The sequence below is a fragment of the Vanellus vanellus genome (genome assembly GCF_965231255.1).
Source record: "Vanellus vanellus genome assembly, chromosome: 12".
Taxonomy (NCBI): domain Eukaryota; kingdom Metazoa; phylum Chordata; class Aves; order Charadriiformes; family Charadriidae; genus Vanellus; species Vanellus vanellus.
Genome location: NC_138917.1, coordinates 22,817,761 through 22,838,909, shown reverse-complemented (window position 1 = coordinate 22,838,909; position 21,149 = coordinate 22,817,761). Strand labels below are relative to the sequence as shown.

General features: G+C 44.6%; 1 protein-coding gene across 3 annotated transcripts; it reads right to left on the bottom strand.

Annotated features, from left to right (window-relative positions):
• Positions 1 to 416: 416 nt before the first annotated feature.
• CENPT (centromere protein T) lies at positions 417 to 21,132 on the bottom strand. Of its 3 annotated transcripts, XM_082489590.1 has the most exons (14): positions 21,053 to 21,132; positions 20,335 to 20,461; positions 19,689 to 19,782; positions 16,742 to 16,875; positions 15,257 to 15,290; positions 13,964 to 14,106; positions 13,033 to 13,461; positions 11,159 to 11,365; positions 8,818 to 8,994; positions 7,874 to 8,089; positions 5,674 to 5,803; positions 3,271 to 3,426; positions 2,716 to 2,820; positions 417 to 671 (listed from the first exon to the last, which is right to left on the bottom strand). In XM_082489590.1, the coding sequence occupies exons 1-14, from the start codon at positions 21,101 to 21,103 to the stop codon at positions 548 to 550; spliced, it is 2,127 nt and encodes a 708-aa protein (XP_082345716.1). In that variant the 5' UTR covers positions 21,104 to 21,132; the 3' UTR covers positions 417 to 547. The 3 variants fall into 3 exon arrangements, with proteins under 3 accessions (XP_082345716.1, XP_082345717.1, XP_082345718.1); XM_082489591.1 differs by lacking the exon at positions 11,159 to 11,365; XM_082489592.1 differs by lacking the exons at positions 15,257 to 15,290; positions 16,742 to 16,875; positions 19,689 to 19,782; positions 20,335 to 20,461; positions 21,053 to 21,132 and adding an exon at positions 15,032 to 15,134.
• Positions 21,133 to 21,149: the final 17 nt, after the last annotated feature.

Here is a 21,149-nt window from a genome sequence, read left to right as displayed (position 1 = left end):
CTGTGGTCACAGATGGATTGTCATCTACTCTCGACCCAGTAGACCAGACCTGCAAAGGGGGACAAGACCCCACATCCGGAAGCCCCCGCTCTAGAAAAATACACAGCTTAACAAAGATTTGCTTTGTGGAAGGCAGTACGTCACTCTTCTCCTTCGAGCAAACAGCTAGTTAGTAGGAAGAGGCTCAACACAGCTAAATGTCTCATTAGGAACATTTTGAAGAATGCAATGCAGTAGCCTTTCAGCTCGCTGGAATGAGCAGCATTTGTATCGTGCAGAATACACACAATATTTTATTTATCAGAGCTGTACAAGTCTTCAACAGGTAACATAAAAAATTCAGGCTGGTCAAATTACTTGTAATAATAGTAGGCGAGATCACGCAGGCTGGCGTGATAGCCACAGCACAACCGGCATCAGTTCAAAAGAACATTGACCGTTTATTGCCCCACTTGTTACTGGTGGAAAACCATCACAGGGAGCAGTTACATGGACCTTTTAGAGCCCACTCTGAGATAAGGCTATCCTCCCGCCCGCAGGAGTGCGTTCATTTGCAGGGGATCACTTTATTTCCACTCACAGCAACTGGAATCAGGAGCTTCCTGTACTCCAGAGGCAGGTAACGCTCTATCAGCACGTACAGCGGCATCTTGTCTGTCACCAGCCCTTGCCTTTGTTGGAAAAAGAGAAAAAACAGAGAAAAAACAGTTGTCAGTGAAAAGTGCTTCCACTCAATATCAGAGTAAAGGTTTTAAAAAGTCTTCTTGCAGTGGCATTTTGCATTTAATAGCTGAAATGCTGTGGCTGCTTGTGATATGAGAAGCTGCAGACGTCTATTCGCAGGCAACTTTCTCCTGCCCACGGCACAGGCACCACGCTTGCCGACGCAGGAAGGCGGAGCAGGAGAGCGACTGCAGGGCCGCTTCCCACAGAGGGACGCGTCCTCCGCAGCGAGCATCAGCATACCCCTCCTTACCAAAGTGTGAGCTCATGGCTTTGTAAATTCACAATGCACCTGCCATGGGATCAATTTTACTATTTAAAGACGTGCACAGGACGATGTACCAGAAGCAAATAGCTCATTACCCAGCAGATTTTTGACATTCACATTCAGAGGTGGTTTTCAAACTCTGTAGGCCACGTAGTTTTCTAGTACACCATTTAGGTGACTGGCCTGAAAAAAATCAGCAGCATCTTGCAGAAAGGAAAAAAGGAAAAAAAAAAAAAGCAGCACTTATTCATGCTTTCCTTGTGGAAGGAACAGAAATACTGTTCTTATTCATGAACCAGACAACAATTTTCAATGCCTTCATGAGGCAGAGGAAAGGCATAAAAGGCATCTAGGAAAAGGTAAGGTAACAAGAGTTACAGAATCCTCAAACCTGGCCAACTAAACCACCCCAACCCTCAGCCTCTTCATACTGAATTTCAGCACACACCTCTCAGGTGGGAAAATTACCCTCTCCAGACCAGGACAGCAACAGATTTTTCTTTTTAAGCACCAGCTCCATCGACACAGGCCCAGCGAAGCCAGTGCCTTTAATCAGGCGTGCCAACAAAATCCCTCAGATGACTCTAGCATCACATCTGAAACTCTTCCAGTGGAGAGGAGGAATAACAACTTGGAGTAATGACTTTAAATGAGGAGTGATGAGTATGTTTCAGGCCCCACAGAGTTTTACAGAGGGCTCCCAAGCCAAGAACAACCCCCTTGTGTTATGATCACAGGAACAAAGTGAATTCAGGCGTGAGATGGGGGAGCGGAGGGAGCGCGCAGGGAGAGGCTCCGAGAATAGTTCACCCAGGCTGCTGGCCAGCCTGCCCCTCTGTGGGGTCCCCAGGCGGCAGCACGAGGGGGAACACAGTTGTCAGGAGAGGCCAGCCCAGGGCTGCCAGGCTGGAGGCTCATTTTCCTGCTCTGGGGAGGAGCTGTCAGTTTGAACCCTAAGTATCAGCTTTTGCAGAGGCTCCCTGAAAGGAGGGGGTAGCGATGGGGGGGGGCGGTCTCTTCTCCCAAGGAACAGGCGATGGGACAAGAGGAAACAGCCTCAAGTTGCGCCAGGGGAGGTTTAGATTGGATATTAGGGAAAATTTGCTTCACTGAAAGGGTTATCAGACATTGGAAGAGGCTGCCCAGGGCAGTGGTGGAGTTGCCATCCCTGGAGTAAGACAGGCAGACGTGGCGCTGTGGGACATGGTTTAGTGGTGGGTTTGGCAGTATTGGGTTAATGGTTGGACTCTATGATCTTAAAGGTCCTTTCCAACCTAAATGGTTTTATGATTCTATGATTTTGTTTAGAATAAGTCATCAAAATAGATAGCAGGGCATGTGAAAATGCTCTCGCCTTTTCAGCTGCAAGTGCTATTAGCAAAGAGATCGCTCAGGGATGCAAACTGTTACTACTGACACCGCTCACTTCCCCGCCATAACTGCTTCACCCCTGCACACACACACACACCCTGCACAACTCCTGCACTCCCAACCCCTCACTACTTCCTCTTGCCCCTCCACCACTGTCACCACGGAGCATAAAAACCCACGTCCACGAACGCCCTCCTGAGACAGAATGCCAAGCGGCATCACGCAGAGTAAATCACAAGATATCACACTTACTGTGGACACACTCCTAGTGCACACCCCGGCAAGAACAGTCTTACCGGGCTATCAAAGCACCACCAAACACTACTACGGGTTAATAACAACCCTCCCTTTACCTTCTCATGAGGACTTCCAGGTCAGCCATCTCCACTGTTTTCCTCCCTGCATGGTGTGTGTAAGCTTCCAGATCGCTGCTTAACTGCTTGAAGTATCTCTCAGAGCTGCAGGAGGATTGAGGAGGGAAATAAAGTCAGGCTGCAGAGCGCGTGAACACCAGCTACTCACCCACTTCTGTAGGGCAAGTTGCAGTAGAGCTGCTTGCTGTGTAGGTCACAGCCTGCCAGGGAAAACCGCTGGGGAAGAAACGCTCCAGAGAGCAATAATGATGTTAGTGTGCTGTTAGCTAGAGCAGAGTGCGAACGGCGCCGTTTGTACCGGCTGGGACAAAACCCAGAAGTTCCTGCAAGGCAGCGTTGGTCATGGATACCCTCACAGCAGCCAAAAGCACCCTGCACATTTCTGTCCTCATTTTAATTAGGCCTCTCGTGACTCTCCCCAGCTGTCAGCTTGCCAGCAGCGCTCCTGACAGGTTTGTTATTTCAGAAGAGAAAAGGAAAAAAAACCCAAACCTCTAAAAAGAGTGGGAGGAGGAGCAATTTGCTGTCGCTTACCATTTTTCAACAATTTTCAACGCATCTCTGGCCACTGGCATTTTCACATAATGGCTAAATATCTTCTTTATCAAACTACTGGCTACTTCAGGCTCACGCGTTTTCCTCTGCGATGCTCCCGAGCTCTTTGGAAGTGGTTTAGCCTGCAGCGGAGACCTTTGGGGGAAGATGAAAATTCACACATCAAATGAATAAACACGGGGGAGAGGCAGAGAAGACCAGGCTGAGTTTGGGCAAACCTTATGCTGAATTAGAAGGGGGAAGAATTACCTCGAGCTCTTCATTCTTTCTCCCTCCCAATTCTTCAAAACCCTTATGCCCAAAAAGTACAGTTTGCAAACAGCTCACACGGCACTATGATCTTGGGAGAAGCAATCCAGGCTCAAGTATCCCCAAGATAAGCACAGCAGCACAACAAATAGTCAGCGAACGATAGTTGCCTCCAACACATGAATGCAGTTTTCACTGCATCCCTGTAGTATTCACTCTCCAGGAGTGCACAAAGTTTGAAGCATCCACAGATCACCTCTGTATCTGCAGACAGGAGAATCTGATCTGCAGGGTATACCTTTACACCATTAGGAACATTTTATTTAGGGGTTTGGGGTTTTTTTGTGGGTTTTGAGTTTTTTTTTCTGCTCAGTTGGTTGGGGTTATTGTGTTGTTGTTTTTTTTTTTTTTTTGTATATTTTGTTTTGAATTTTCCTTAGACAACACTGTAAGTCCCAAAGGAAACTAGTACTGCTTTCTAAACTACTAAACTTACTGTTTTCTAAAAAGGAAAAATAGTAACACGAAGAAGGGAAAAATAGTAACACGGATTCACTCAGTAGCCGAGGGGAAAACACCAGAAAAGACCTGGAATCTCAGGCTACCGCATGCAAAACCCCCCAAGGGAGTGCATAAATCATTTGATTCCCTCTCCAGCCCACCCGCATGTTTCTCTGTCAGAACCTCAGGGGCAGCTAGAAGAGCTCAGCCCCAGAGATGAAGTATGTGTAGTAGTGAGGGAAAAAAAAAAAACAGCAAACAAACAGTCATGATTTAAGTCATCTTGGTTACTGCTTCTGTGCCTCAGTTTACCCATTTGTGAATGACTATATATGAACATTTGGTTCACAGGATCAGGGCAAAATTGAAGTTTAGTGACTGTATGAGACTTTGGTGTTTCTAAATCACAGAATCACAGAACGGTTAGAGTTGGAAGGGACCTTAAAGACCGTCTACTTCCAACCCCCCTGCCATGGGGGGACACACACCTCCCAGTAGAGCTAAATGAAATGTTCTGTGGCCCTGTTGCACTCTAGTTGATCACAGCAGAATTGTACCAGTATAAAGAGATTATTTTACAGCAGAATGCCTTAACTGTGGCTCTCGCATGGTTATTGCTCCACTACATAACCTAGAGGATTCCTCAGACTGAGCGTTGCCATCTCAGGAAGCAAGCAGGCCAAATCAGAGCCAGACAGTATTCCATAAAGTGCAGACAAACCATGCACTTTTTGTGCAACAGCTTCCTTTAATCGAGGCTCTGAACCTATAATTTTCATTATCTGTTATCTCAGCACAGCTTGAAAGCCTGAAAAAAATCTGTCAGTCTATTCATGTCCAGAAATTCCTGTAAAGAACGTGCATCCAACTACGTGGACTTCTTTTGCCAATGAGGACCAACACTCTCTACAGAAGGATTAGCATTCAGCCATTCCATATATAAATCAGTAAATAAAGAGCACGTCCTGGTGCAAAAATCCCAAAGCAAATCTGCATTCATTCAGTTCCACGTCAGCAGAGTATCAAAGACTCCTTTTTCTATTTTATAAATATATTTTACTATCCATGATTAGAGCAATCATCTGGCACCTTCTGTAAGCATCATTCATCTCTGTTCACAGCAGTAAAGGGCACAAGAATTTGGTTTTATTGCTTATTGCTCCAATAAACAAAAATCTAGAGTCATGGGCTAGAAAACTCCTCCTGTTCCCTGGGACCCACTGTTAGAGGTTCTGACGAAGCATATGGCTTCACCAATTTTCCAGTTAAGAGGGTGACAAATGTGAATTAATTTGGAGTACTGCAGAGTACTGCAGAGGAAAGAGGTTCACTTTCTGCCCCTAGGTGAGCTTCATTTTACACTTAGCACATGAAAATATTAAATGAACGTTCATTGGACGGACCTGAGGCATCAGATCTGTTCTGGGAGAGTACTGACATTCACTTGATAGAATTCTTTATTCAACTGCTTAAAGCAGTGAACAAACTGAAGGATGCAGGACCACTTACTCCCTGCTACAGCTGATGAAGCACAACACAACTGACAAAGCTGGGCTCGGCTCTCTCCCCCTGGTACTTACACCCCCCCCGTACGCTTCTCCCAGACCACTGCTGGAGGTGGCCTGTACTTACTTGGGAGCAGCGGATTTTGCAGAACGTGGAGTTGACAACTTGGGAGCAGCAGGTTTTGTAAGACGTGGAGTTGACAGCAGTGGCTTGTAGGCTGCAGCACGGACAAACGTGGGCGTCTTCATGGAAACCTCTAGGGGGGAAAAAAAAAAAAAGTAGTTGAGGAACCAACTCTATTTTGGGAGTTCCTGCAGCAAGCAGCGCTGCAGCAGCAGAGAGAAGCCCAGCCAGCTTCCCACACATCTGGTCCGGTGCCTGCGCTCCGGCTGTGGCTCCATGGCACCCTGAACCAGCGCAACTGCTGGCTGCCACAGTTCCACCCTCACCACCTCCTGCCACGCAGGCCGGTGGTTTCCCTCACGCCCAGGCACAGCAGGCTGGGCAGGGTGCAGGAACGCATGCTGGGGGCCAGGCTGCAGGGGCTGCTGGCTGGGTGAACTTAGGCTGCCAAGAAGCTGCAACCTCTTTTCCCAGAGAGAATAAAGTCTGCGAGCTCTACCACATTGCCATCCTGCTAAATCAGCGGCAAATTCTCCCCAACAGGGACGAGCAGACCAACAAAATCACGTTACCTGGGTCAATCTATGAGCATCTCCCATATTCACAGATTTTCATCAATTCCCTCCAGCTAAGGTTGAGGTCATAGACAGTACCTCACCTCTTCTTTGCTGTGAACTACCCATATCAGTTCCTTCCAAGTCTAATCTGCATCCTCGAACTTCACTCTTGAACTTCTTTCACTTCTTAACAAGCGGGCGCAGGAAAGTAAGCTGTGCTAACAGAACTGAAATACTGAGAGCAGCTTGCTGTCGAGGAGTGGTCACGAAGGGCCTCTCGCCTGCCAGCTTCCCTTGCAAGCTGAGCGCAGCCCAAGAATCCAGAATATCTGGTAATGGTGTCAACTTCGCAACCCTCCTGAAGAGCTAGGATACCTGCCCCGTTATAGAAGACAAGCCCAACTACTAGAGGCCTCAAGTACTGCTGAGAGTTAAATTCCACAACACAAAGGGTCAGGAGTCTCCCAGAGAAAGCCGGGCTGGGTGAACTACCGTGGTTCCTCGCATTAGCTTCTTCTGAAGAAATATTTGTGTGCTGGAGGGACAGGGAGCAAGATGCAGGGGAAGAAACAAGTTATGCTGAGGTTTCCGAGGTTATCTTTTATGACAAAAGGTCATAATTTTTCATCTTTTCTTCCTACTTTTCTTCCTCTCCTTGTTCAAAGAGACCTGTAAGATGCTACCCTTACTGTTCCACCCTATCAGCAGGGATCTCTTCATCAAGATCTTTCCATCTCTTCATACAGCTGTGTTAAAGAGAAGCATGTTGACACACCATCGTAGATGCCTTAAGAACAGCCACAGTTTTTCTTGTGGCAAAAGTTCAACTGCCATCTTTGTGCCTTCCACACTGCACAAATACATAAAGGCATCAATATTCTCATTACAGCTGTATTTTCCCACAATGCCTCAAATCCTGGCAACAGGGTTCTTTTAGGACATCCTTAGTTCAGTTTTTAATTTCAAGGTGTATTGTACTTCGAAAGATTTTAAGACCAGGCCAAAAGACACCACTGAAACGCACTCTGGGCATTCTCAAACGTGGCCTTGGTCAGAGAGAACTCAGTCTGATGTACACATTCTTCCAAAAGGCATAAGCACTCTTGGGGCAACGGAGCAGAGTGATGCAGTGTCTGAAGGACTGTTTAGAAACAGACACTTCCTCTCAGCTTTCTGGAAAGCCAGCCTACTCTTTTGGTTAACTGGAAAGGAAATCTGTAATTACACGTACAAAATATGGGGTTCTAAATTAGGTTTCAAGTCTGGAATCATGTAAACAGCTGTGGAAACAGCAGTTCAATGCTAAGACATTAACAAGTCAGCATGAAGTTAGGAGTCAGAAGGAAGAATAAAATGGAGGATATCCCCATGTCACTGTATAAAACCACTTTGCACTCAGTTTTGTGTATTTCTGCACTTCCATCATCTTCACTTCAAGAAGGACAAGATGATCTGGGTCCCTGACACACCTGATGACCCAGTAACAATCTGGTCCTAGGAACAGCAGCCAATAGCTTCCCCTGGACTATGTGACGGACTAAACAGTTAATCACATTATTAACCCTGTTGTTCCCCAACCTATCAAGAGATAACAGGGAAAAATTCTCTCCAACTGCCTTCTGCTACTGCTGCAATATTTTTCTTACCTTCACTCTCAGGGTCTTCAGCTTCATCCTCAGTAGGCTCTTCTTCCGGACCATCGAATTCTACCATGATCGCCTGGTCCTCTAGTTCATCTGCTTGTTCATCTGCTTGTTCAACAGCTTCCTCTAATGGTTTCATCCCAGATTTTCCAGAGGAGGAAAAAGCATGAGAATGCCTGCCCAGACTTCCAGCTTCAACACCTTTGGCAATCTCATGGTCTAGAGTTCCGAAACAGGAAAAATACATTACTGAAACAAGTATCACAGCCAAAATTTCAGACCACTCATGAGAATAAAACCCAACTTTCCATTCCTGGCAACACTGCCACCTATTATATTCCCATCTTCAAGGATTAGGGTGTCAATACACTAAGCTAGATAAGGTGATGAATCCTCAACTTTTCCCTGTGCTACATCTAGGTGTGCAGAGGTCACACCAAAAAAAAGAGCTCTTGATAACATGCAGAAGCCCATGAGATCCGAGTGAAATTTTTATTTGAGCTCCTTTTAAATGAACTTTCTTTAATAAGAACTTTTATCTCAAAGAAGTCTTAACAAAGCCTTATTGCAGCACGTTGAACACAGAAGACCCAGCAATTCAGGAAAATTAACTTGGGACATCCTGATTTGCCAACACGCTCAGAACGTTTCCAAGTTTTATCAATCTTTGCCTAATTCTAGAACTTCCACTGGTAAGTTTTAATTAAGCTTCCCACAATTATATAATTCTAAGCAGTATTGCCAACATAATTTTGTTTTCCATTTGAGCAGAATGCAGTCTTTCAGCTTAAAATGCCAAAATTAGTTTGCTATTTTTCCCAGCATTTAGCCCAGATTCCAGAATGCATAGAGAGTTAGCAAGTCTCTCCCTCCCAGCACCGATGCCAACAATGCAGCTTGAGATTTTGGCATTAAAGACAGTCTTCAGTATTAGCAGTTGTCCTCACCAGCCTCAGGAGAGCCTTGGTGTTCAATGCTGCCTTCTGCTATTCCCTCTTCTTCTGAAGTGGCCATTTCTGTTTCGATTACGGCATCCCCTGACGCAGTTATCTGCAATTCTGCTTTTTTGGTCAGTTTCTTCTCCAAATGTCCAGAATATCCAGCATTTGCACGATGCTCTGCAGCTAAAATAGGAAATTCTATCATCAACTTACCTACAAAAAGAACCCCAAACATACAGTTTAACAGCCGCTAAAGTTTATGCACAATAAGTAAACTCAGCAACAGGCATCAGCTATAAATAAGGGAAGGAGATGGAGTTCCCTTCCAAAAGTTTACAGCTGAAAAACACACAACTTCTTCTGGGTTTGCTCAACAGCCACTCAATTAGGGTGCATGGCAGATCCCAATGAAGGAATTTTACCTATCAGTAAGCGGAGCTCCTCGAGATCTGCCATCTCTACATCTACTCTCAATTTTTGGTGATTGTGTGAAAGACCAATTTGTTTTCCTTTAAGTCTAACAATACACAGAGCTTGTGCTCAGATTCTCTTCCCCCTTTCCTCAGTTTTTCTGAATAAACAATTTTGGAAGAGATACATCGCACTACAAAGAGGAGAGCACCTAGCAGTGGTTTCAACCGTCCCGGACAAGTCTCTAGCAGGCAGGATAAGGAAAAATAAATGGACAAATGATTTGCGTGTCTTTAAAAACCTCCAGCTACTGAGGTGCTACTGAAGTGTACTTAAGTACTTCTTTTCCCTACGTGCTAAATCTATAGTCCACATGTCTGTTACCATATAGCTCAGAAATCCACACAGGTAATTATTTGGAGAAATCTTACTGGGAACTCTCACAGTACTGTCACTTGCTGCAGGGTTTGGAAATCTTGGCTGAGCCCAGAACAAGAAGCTGCAAAAGTGGATTTTCACCATCCTCTCCAGCGACTGGGAGTTTTCACACTCACAAGTAAAAGTGTCAAGGTCTTGAGAGCCCCAAGCCCCATTGAAGAACCGAAGGAAATCTGACCGAAGGTGGTGCAAAAACCAGTAATGCCAGTCTCACTAACCAGAACATTGGGCTCCCTACACCAACACAGGGCAAAATCTTGCCTAAAATTAAGCGAAATATTAACTAGCTTTGTGGGGAGAAAACAAAAGCTCAACTCGACACCAAGACTGCCTAAGGCAGACAGCCACCAGTGATTCTCTCACACCACTGGATCCCTTCTGGGATACAGTACTTCAGCAGTGGAGTACCAGATGCTATTGAGACATCCAAGTCTGAATTTTTACCGATTGCTTCACCTGTTGCTAGTGGCAATACCTCCTGCAGTGTGGTATAACCCGTTAGCTGTCAGTGATGGTTGCTCCTCTCTAGATCCCTGATGGATCAGGGAGCTGTTTGTTTTGATTTGTTCGCTGAATCATCTCCTCCCTGCCGCTCAAGGCTTTGCTCTTTAAACTTCTTATATTCCACTCCCATTGCCTTTTTTTCCAGGCTGAGCAGTCCTTATCTTTAGTCATTCAACGTACAGAAACTGCTCCACATATTTGATCATCGTTAACGGTAAAACTGTTCTCTGCACCTTCTCTAGTTTTGTTAGAGATGGCGAGGTTAGAACTGCACACAGTATTCAAAAGGTGAGCATGACAATCATTTCTGTAGTGGCACAGTGACATTTTGTCATCTCTTCCTTTCATAATAATTTTTACATGTTATTTGCTTGTCTGACCAGCCCGCAAGCTTTGAGCTGGTGTTCACAGAACTGTAACAATCCTGAGGTGACTTTTACCACCCCCAAGAGTCACATCCTGTTTCCACTTCACGCTCTACAGGTGCGCCCAAGCAAAACTACAACAGGACAAAAGACTCAAAAAAGATTACAGGATGCCCACCTTACGTAACTGTAAATTTAGACATGCAGAATATCTCCTACCTTAATGAACTAATCTAAAAACTGCTGAAAACAAAAGGCTGTATTATCGTGATAAAAAGGCAACATAACTAATTTTGCTGATACACCTGGTATATGCAAAAATTTACTTATGGGCAAGTATACTGCAAGTATTCAGTTTAAAATTCTAACAACAAAACTGTTGGTGCTATAGACTGTGCTGTTTCCATACTGCCATAAGGTAATTCATATGATGCTTCAGACATAATTAAGCCTAGGAAAAGCTAAACCCGCATGGCAATGGTCTTCTCTCATTTCCAGACACTGTCGAAGGAATAACGGGAAATTTACTGCACAAAGTCCTATTTCACTCTGCAAGCCACCTGAAAAACTCTTGGTTTCAACCGGATTAAAATAGTCCATTCGCTCGCAACACTGAAAGCACTTCTTACCCTCTCCGAAAATCTTTTCCCATTCCACTTCGTTCACTGTATTAGCCACCTCTTCTTCTGTAGCACTTATGTCTAGGTCTTCAATTATATGGGACACAACTTCTCTCAAAGAGATGCTGAAAGATCTCTTAGGCTTTAGAGTGACTGGGGAACCCAAACATTTCCTTGAACTTCTGGATGGCAAAGAGGAGCTCCATCTATTAACAGCTAGAAATTGAGAGCATTAATGTGCCCCCAGTATCTTTTTAACCCCCCTTTCAGCTTTCCTGATAAGTAAAGAACCCACCAAGCGGAGAGAGAAATACACAGAAGAAAATGCTCTTCCTTTACTTGAAACAGTTTAGGGAGTTCACACTGTATCTTAGGAACCAGTTGGAAAAGTCCTTGCAACTATTTTGCAGTTCACACTGAGGGAGCAGCATTGAAATCAGCTACCTTTGGTAAAACAGCAGAACTAACCATTAACTTTTGACATTAATGCCTTACAAACTCCAGCACCTTCCAAGATACACTCTCACTCCCCCTCCTCTTCCTCTCATCTGATCCAACCCCCTATCCCGTGTTCTCCACACTTTTCTCCCCATTATCTACCCATCTGTCCTAACAGCGCCTGCCAGTGGCTTCTTCAGAGCAACTAACCGTCTTCTGTTGGTCTCTTCCCTTGTCCTTTCAAAACAAGTTTTCCCACCAAGCTCCCCACAGACAACCCCCCAGAAGCACAGTATGGTGCAGCAGTCCACCAGGCATTAATTAATTTCTAAGCTTTCCACGGCAAGAACTCCTCTCCTGGCTTGAGCAGTACTAAATACACCAACTGCTCTTTAAATACCGCTTCTGTGGCCCTTTTGCCAAAGGACCATAAAATAACCTAAATGAAAAAGAAACATACATTAGGTGTCCATACATCATGGAAAGCATAGGGAGCTTTGATTGAAGCTATTTACCACAGCAGATCCTGTCCCGGCTAGCTGTCCCAGGGTAACTTAAGCAGAAAATTTTAGGGTTACAACCGTGGGGCCTGGTCCATGCAATATGAGGAAAATGTGCTCCTGTTTACGCAGCCAAGACAAGGTATTTACAGGGAAATGAATGCAACCAACCACCGGGGAGAAACTGGCAAGCGACAGGACGTGCAAAGCATCGGTACAGCGTGACCAGGGATGTGGCTCCCCCTGTCCAAGGGATTTTTAAGGCCCTGGAGACAGCAAAGTGGTTATCTGTGACAGGTAAATGACCTTACCAGCGTAAAGATCGAGACTCATAAACCTCCTGAGACTCCTTCTAACTCTGCCTACAATTCCTACATATTATCTCCTAATCTCACCATATTTGTGACCAATTTACGGTGTCCACTTCTGGGCTCCACAGTAAAAGAAAAAGATGGACGTACTGGAGAGAGTCCAGCAAAGGGCAACCAGGACAAATAAGGGACTGGAGCATCTCTCCAAGGAGAAAAGGCTGAAAGAGCTGGGACCATTCAGCCCGGAGAAGAGAAGGCTCAGGGGAGATGTCATCAATACATGCAAGTATCTGAAGGGAGGGTGTAAAGCAGATGGAGCCAGGCTCTTTTTAGTGGTGCCCAGTGCCAGGACAAGAGGCAACAGGCACAGACTGGAACACAGGAGGCTCTGCCTGAAAATAAGGAAACGCTTTCTCACTGTGAGAGGGACTGAGCACAGGCTGCACAGTTTGCAGTCCCCATTGTTCGAGACATGTAAAAAGCTGCCTGGACATGGGCCTGGGCAAACTGCTCTAGGTGGCCCTGTTCAAGCAGGGAAGTTGGAGATGACCTCCAGAGGTGCCTTCCTACCTCAACCATGCTGCGATTTCAGATAATACCTGCTAAGCCCCAAGTCCTAACTCATAGTACTCACTGCCATCCACCACCTCTTCTGAAAAAGAAAGCCGTTCCGCTGGGTTAGTCTGCTGGGAATGATCTTGCTTATCTTCTTGCTTGTTTGCAGGTGTTTTTGGAGATACAGGACTCATTCTGTCCACATGCTCACGATCAAGGATTAAATCCTCAGAATATCTTTGGGTCCTTCCCTCATTTGTGCCCACACTGGATACCAGGCCCACCAGCCTTGCTTCCTCTTGAGCTGCATCAGAAATCTTGCTTCTCTGTGCTGAAGTTTTCGAATCCGACAGCTGGGGTTCAAGAGCAGAAAGCTTATTTTGGCTCTGTTCATCAAACTGAGGCTGAACAAAGAGCTCCGTGTTACTCAGCATGATTTCTGCATCACTCGTCAGCATGGCTGTTCGAATCCCAGATGCTGTTTGTGAGTCCACGAGATAGTCCTGTGCTGCTTAGAGGAAGTTTTAAAACAAGTTTTACGTGAAAGACTGCTCAAGGTCATAGGGACACACACTTATTACCAGGACTCGCATAATTCAAAATTTAAGTCATTCAACGAGATTTTATTCATCCTCCACAGATCTAACACTGCAACTGTATCACCACACTTCAGTGCCCCTAACTTTCTCTACCAAACCATCTCACCAGCACCCACAGTCATGAACATGATCCCAAACGATTCCTGTGGTATATTACCAAATAATAAATAATATTAATTACCAAATAATAATTACCAAACTGGGCAGGAGCACATATTTAAGCGCAGAACCAAAGCAATAACAGGTACAGAGCCTCATCCGAATCTTGCCTCCCAAATCACACTGGATTTCTGTGAACGTGCTAGTGGCCTTCAAATTGTAAAATACAGACCACACTTCAGTAACTGCTTCTAAAAGCCACCTTATATAAGGCCCTCCCTCCCAAAACAGCAGCAGCAACACAAAAGAAACCTTTTCTCTTCAGCATGTTCTGTTCCACTCCGCCTTCAAAAGCTTCCATATCAATAATTTTGTGACGTTTTGGCCTCCGGAGCAAGCCTCTCTTTTCAACAGTGTCTGGTGGGATCAAGGAACCAAGAGACATGCGAAGAGATCTGTAAAAATAAAAGGCAAGAAATAGTTCTCCAAACTCACACACTCCCCTTTTACCCTCAGATTACAGACATGGTGCCACGAACAGTGAGATGTTTCAGAAATCCCTGAGCTAGGAGGCATTTATCCCCAAAAAACCCTGAATATTACATGCCAGTCTACTGTAAACAAATTGTTTAATTTCACAGTATCACCTGACATCAGGATATGTATCACAGAGACCAGGAAACAGACTGTTTTACAGCCTCCTACCTGCAACAATATGTATGAAAAAAGGTTCAGGAAATCTAAAAATTTTAAATAATAAAAACAAACAAAAAAAAAGAAAACAAACGTTTGAGAATAAAGATGTCCTCTAGACAACAGCGGGGTGGTAGGAGGACTTCAGAACAAGTCTAAGAAGCTGCTTAGTACCAGTATTCACAGCAAAGTACAGCTACCAACACACTAGACCTTTGAGATGGAAGCTAAGATAGCAATATGCAAAGCATGGGAGAAGATGTATCTCAATGTACGTATTTTGCATCCTCAAGAGACTGGCCACACTCAGCTCCCTCCTGTCCCTCCCTCTAGACAGCCCAATCAGAAAGGGGATTCAGAGGATTCAAAGACTGGAAGCACAGAATGCAGCTCTATCGATCACCTTGCATGGGACCACAGGCTGCAGCAGGAAAGGCGAAATAAATCGCGAAGCGTGGCTAGGATCGTTAGCAAAGTACGTGGGCAGCACAAGAAAAGAAATTCTTGACTTGCTTAAAGTCCAGGGAAGTTGGACTAAAGACTGCATAGATGCAACAGATATGATGAGTCAATTCTAAGGTAAACTGTGTACTGATTTATTGTTGGAAACATGAGAATGACAGGCAAAAAGGAATGATCCTGATAAGTAAACAGAGGAGGAACAGCAGCAATACAAGCTAGACCAACCTGGGCATACAGCGCAGAGCCACAATTTCTGAAAATCCCAAGAAGGTATTTAGTGGAACACCTTCAAATTCCATCACCAGAGCGGGAGATAACTGTGTTATTTCAAACATCAGTCTTTATCACGAATCCAGTTATCTATACTGTACTTCACAACTACAGAGGTGATGAATCAAGGCAGCTCGAGGAAGGACAGCCAGAAATTAAGGCATTTTAGTTTAAACTCACCGAACCAAAGCACTGTTGTCCAATGTTGACTGAGCTAGAAAAAAAAATTGTGACACATTAGCTGAGAAACTATGCTAGCTGAGAAATTACCCTCTACACAACAGGCTGCAGGAACACCCCAATGGATGCTCCTCTTTCTAGAGCTAGTTATGCTACAATCCTCAAAAGTTACATTTTGGTGAGAACAGAATTAGATGATCGGTTTACTTTACAACTTCTTGTCTGCATTTCAGAACTGCCTATTAGAATTCTAATAAGCAATTTCTGAAAGGGTAATAAAACGGTTATTTCATAGATTATTCAACACGGCACATGCCCTCACACTCAATATTAATCTTGCCGCACTAACAGCAAGATGCTAGGCTTGGGCCTCAACCACAACCACCCTGCAGCAACCCAAACCAAATGTTAAAGCATCTGGAAGCTTTAGAAGTACAGGTAACTACTCCACAGATTGTTGGTGAAACTGTAACTCAATCCTGTTCTACGCACAAAGTCCCCAAAATCTGAAAGCACATCTGGAGAGCAGTGACATAATCATGCTCATACGAGCAAATACTACAGCACGTCCGCTCTGCTTTTACAGAGCTGCCCGCATCGCAACAGAACACGTTCAGACCAGGTATCAGGCTAAGAAAGACAAGTTGATCTTTTTGACCACAGGCAAATCAGGGTGGGATACAGCTCCAGACTAAAATATCCCAACACAGGTGTCTATGTTCCCATTACACTCAAGCACAATTAATCATAGGTGTCTGCTTTAGGGTGAGCTGAATCACTCTCCAGACTCCACTGACTGGATCTGCCCTAAAATTTAGGAAGGCTTCAGTTACCTAGTGCACACACAGGCACATAATTCCGAACTGAGGTATGGGTGTCTGTAATTTGGAGCTGAATCCCACCCTGGAATTCTACTCCAGTTCCTACCACTAATAGGGTATATAAACCAAGGTGAGGCGTTTTACCTTTCTGTCTCTGTTAAACTGCAACTAAAATGAAAGTTATATTTACCAAATTTGAAAATTTATGTTTAAAGGGGAGACTTACTCCAGAATAAAACATTATTTCTTTTATAAAACTACAGGGCCCTTTCTTCTCCAACAAGGACTTTATCACTTCTTTGACATAGATGCAACAAAACACGTGCAGCTTGTTCTATTTTTAAGTTTCTGGAATTGAGGGGAACACAGGGTTTGCTTCCTTTGGCAATGCTTCAAAACTCAAAAAGCACCAAGTTGCAAAAATAGTCAAGAAGTTACGTACAGTCAGAGCAGAACCTGTAATTTGCCTCAAAAAGGCTTCTTTTAAATTTGACAGAGGGGCTTTTACCTTCTCCACTATCCCCTTTGCACAAGGTGCTGCAGTCTTGCTTCCAAACATACAACTGCCCAGCTGAGAAATTACTAAGAACTAAACTGCAGCAAATGAAAATCAATTGACAGCAAACGCAGTGCTGAACAAGGTAATTTTTGACTGTGGCCTTACCTTGGTTCTGAGGAAGTCGTTTGTCTGCTGCTCTCTCAAATTCAGAAACGCTGAATTTCCTTCTCTTCTTAGTCATACGGAATGTGGTGACAGATGTGTCCTCAGGAACAAGGTCTGGCAGTTGCATTTCCCCCCTACCAACACAAACCAGGCCTTTAACAAAGGACAACATTATCGCTTAGCTACCCTAGACAGGTCCCTGTAACGTCACTGAAAAGCAAATTAAAATTATTTATCCTTGCTGCAGCAGGAGTAAGGAACTAATCAGCTGTCCTGGTTTGAGAGACACAGGACTAATTTCTCTTCTAATGCTTGGGAAAACTGCACTTTTAGAAGACTCCAGTGTCTGAATTTGTGAAAATATTTACTTTACAGCCAGCTATGGTGTGTGGGTCTCAAGGTCTCAGTGTTTTCGAGCTAGCCAGGTGCGGGGATGAGGAGGAGCAAGACCCAGGCACTTGACCCAAGCTGGCCAACAGGATTATTTCATACCATCAACGTCACACTCATTATAAATTAGAAAGTTTGCTGCGAAGTTGGCTCTCTCCCTTGATGGCTGCCATCCTGAGAACTTCGTGCCCTGGTGCCGGAGCCCTGAGGCCTTCCCTTCCTCCTGAAGCCGTAGTGCTCGCAGTGTCCGACATTTGCTGTCCACTGCTGGGAGTGCACAGCTTCCTACTGATATAATTGGCTGAGTATAATCTTTGCATATTCCGTATTGGTGTCGGGATCAATCTCAGTTCTTTAGTGCTCTTAATGTTAATTATCTAATCTTATTCTATTAAATCTGTTTATACTTCAGCTCTCAGGTTTTCTTGTTTTTCCCAATTTCCCTTTCCCAGGTGGGGAGGGGTCATCGGGTGATAGAATGATTGTCTAAATGACAACAAATTGTTATGGGTCTCTCAAACCATAACATCAGCAAATGCAGGAATGTGTCATTCTCTCCTACTAAATCAAAGTAAATTTCACAAAGAGAATCAAAACTTGAGTGTATAGTCCAAATAGGGCTAAGAAAGGTCAAACTAGAGTAAAAGCCTGGATTTCCTACAAGCTCCATAGCTCTCTTCTCTTCACAGCACACAATACCAATCATTACAGTGTAAATGAAAAAGCTATCATCATGATACTTATCACAAAGCACACTAATACACAGCATAGACACATAATATCTCAGTCAGGACCTGGATCAGGATCAAAACGTAAGTTTCTAAGCTGCTTTCCTCCTTTACTGAGAAGTTCCAAGAATCCCCTCTCATGAAGGTCACGTTCAGGCAGGAGCTGCTGCCAGCCCTCCACCGTGTCCTGCAGAACAAGATCGAAGCATCCCTCCCACAGCCAAGAGCGCACATCTCGGCAGACAGAGCATTCTGTACCCTTTGCTGCAACAAACGTGGCTTCAATATAGCAAGAACGGTAAGGTGATTATGTTTACAGGTCTTTTGCCATTACAAAATACATTCTCTACCAGTCAGAAAGATGGATAAGTTTCATTACTGTATTATGAGCATAATGTAAGACTAAGCATTAGAATTAACTGGTTTGTAATGAGGAACAAATGTAAAGCAGCAGGCAAAAAAAGATTACTAATTTTTTTGCATTTATCCTGGAAGATGCTATTACAACAAGGGAAAGCAGTGCCTTCCCAAATCCAAGAAAGTTCATGTCACCTAAGGGACGATAGTGAGGGTACTTTAAAAAAAAAAAAAAAAAAATTTTTTTTTTTAATTTAAAAATATTTTTTAAAAGTCTATTATCTGTTCAACTTGAACAACTAGGTAATGTATGGCATATAAAATCCTGCAAAGATCCACCTGTTGTCTTTTCACTTAAGAAAAGCAATTTAAAGACATTCAATAACCACAACAAAAAAATGAGCAGTAATTTTAGTTCCTTCTTCATCTTTTTTGAATTAAAAAACCCCACACAAATAAACAAGCTACCACACTTGCTGAAAACTCAGATGTTTCTTTCTCTATTAAAAAAAAAAAGAAAACGGAAAGATAGAAGTTTGCCTAATGTTTTACATGACCTGCTTAAGGTTGCTTAAGGTCAATGCAAAAAAGTTTAGCTATAAAGACAACACAAAAGACAAAACATCTTCCCTGGAGATTTTCAAGACCCGCCTGGATGCAGTCCTGAGTAATGTGCTCTAGGCAATCCTGCTTTAGCAGGAGAGTTGGACTAGATGATCTCTAGAGGTCCCTTCCAACTCTGAAATTCTGTGATTCTGTGAAATCACGTTATTTAGAACAGTCTAATTTGCAGTAAGCAAAAACACATACGAGTGTTGTGACAAATCTGGCTAAAGCAAAGTCAGACCTACCACCACTACTGGTTTTCTTCTATTTCATAACAAAGTGGAAGGAAACAAACCACACTTCAGCCTCTCAGGCCCATTAACTTAAAATATTAAGAGAAGCTAAACATGAATAAAAGCAGCTGAGCCTCAGGCAAACCTCCCCTCCAAACCACTCTACAGGAAGGCAGTAACCCCTAGCAGCCCAAAACAAGGACAACCATAAAAAGCTACAACAGCCCAGATACGAGACACAGCAATCACTCGTTACACCTCAGCATCATCAGCACACGGCCTGTAGCTTTGGGGAGATCTAAGAATTTCTATTTTAGTATTTCACAGACAACTAAGAAAAGCAGGCTTCCATCAGTGCTGCATCCAGCACTTCCACTGCAAAAAAGATGTTAAAAGTCCGCATTTAAGAAGGGGGACTAAGCACAAGCCTGCAGTATTTACTATTCAGTCCCCCACTCCCAGTGATTCCTGTGCAACTTTTAAAGCCAAAGAAGCATTTCTGAAAATCCCACCTGACAGAACACAATTCTGGTCATCGAAACAGAGGTAAGGAAATCCTGCTCCCCAATCCCATTAACATCACAGGAACTGTGGCTATACCTGGCAGTGTGAAAACCCACAGACAGTACTTACATGCTGGAAACCCTCTTAGACGGAAGTTCTGAGCGAGCTTCCACTGTTTCTTCATGTCTTGATACGTGAGGTGCAAGAGGTGAAACTTGCGGTTCTGCAAACAAACCAAAACATTTCCTTTCCACAATTCAATCCAACACGAACACCAAAATGCAGCAGTGTCAAATATACATTCTGTAAATGACATTTATTAACGGGTTAAAATAAAGACCTGGTGAAAAGTACTGGGGGTCTACTCCTAGGAAGGTTGGCACGTACAGTGACAAATGGCAGCGCTGAGGTTCCACGTACTACAGCAGAGGAGCTGAAGTTTGCAACAGCCTCTAAAACTTACACAGCGTCCTACAGCTAAAGGCAGCGCGAAGGTTACACGCTTGCTCATCAGGATAAGATGACTGAGTGAAGAGGATTTTCAAGAATATGATTTCAGCAATGCAAGCCCCAGTCTTTGAGACAGAGCTGTTTCGTATCACTTTGTTCAGCTGCCACTGCAGCGATTCCCCTTTTACACAAATCAGTCTGGATTTCTGTTCTGCGTAACAGGGTAAGACTAATAGGCTACAAGAGAACACCTCCTGTTCTCAACTGCACCAAAACACTGGACTTCTGCTCTGTTTTCCTTGAAAAAAAAAAAAAAAATACTTACGGGTCCAGATGATTCTCTTGAGCATAACCCGTGGCGTGTCATTGTCAAGATGAGGGAACACAGTTGGTCTCTGCTTTAGCAAGGTGGTTCTGCCAGAATTCTTCTCCTTTTGTGAATCAGATACAGTCTGAAGACAGAAATCAGAGGCAGTCAATTAAAAAATCCCATTTTCAGCATTAAAGACAAATCTTAGCATCAAAAGCATTCATCATCCGTCTTCTAATCGGAATCTAAGCTAGCCAACATGAAACCTTTTCCAAATTCCCCAGAAGAAATTGCCCACGTTTGCTTCCTAACAAACGCTGGCACTTCGTTTTTGGGGCAGTTCACAAGGGTCTGTCATCCGGGTGGCTCTCACTGCGCGCCTCTCAGCGCGAACAAAAGCCCGGGGGAACTCGAAAGCACGGCCCACCACCCTTCGTCCCTGTAACAACCCAAAAGGGAGAAACAAAAGAAAAACATAACAGGGGTGGAAGGCTGTAACGGCCCCGGCTACTCGGTGAGCACGAAATTCAGGGGTTTCGGCCCATTTTCCACGCCTAAAGGCGAACAAGAGCAAGGGAGCCCCCCGCTCTGAGGGCCTCGCTCCTCCCTCACACCCAGCGGGAGCGGGAACCCGGCGGAGGGGACCGCGGGTCGGCCGGTCCCGGCAGCGGCTCTGCCTTCCCCTTCCCCTCCCGCACACCCCGCGGCGGAGCCGCCAGGCCCCATCCACCACCTTCGCCGGGTGTTGGGCGCAGCGGGCCAGGCCGCGGCTGCTGTCGGCCATGACGGGGTAACGGCCGCGCCGCCTCTCCCGCCCGCCCGAAGTCTCG

What these genes read in the sequence shown, in the direction of transcription:
- CENPT (XM_082489590.1), bottom strand. Translation starts at nt 21,103, where the DNA reads ATGGCCGACAGCAGCCGCGGCCTGGCCCGCTGCGCCCAACACCCGGCG. An exon ending in TCTAAGAGGGTTTCCAGCAT is followed by an intron (nt 16,876 to 19,688) that starts GTAAGTACTGTC and finishes TTGTGTTGGTAG; the next exon opens with GGGGGAAATGCAACTGCCAG. An exon ending in GGAAAAGATTTTCGGAGAGG is followed by an intron (nt 8,995 to 11,158) that starts GTAAGAAGTGCT and finishes TTCCTATTTTAG; the next exon opens with CTGCAGAGCATCGTGCAAAT.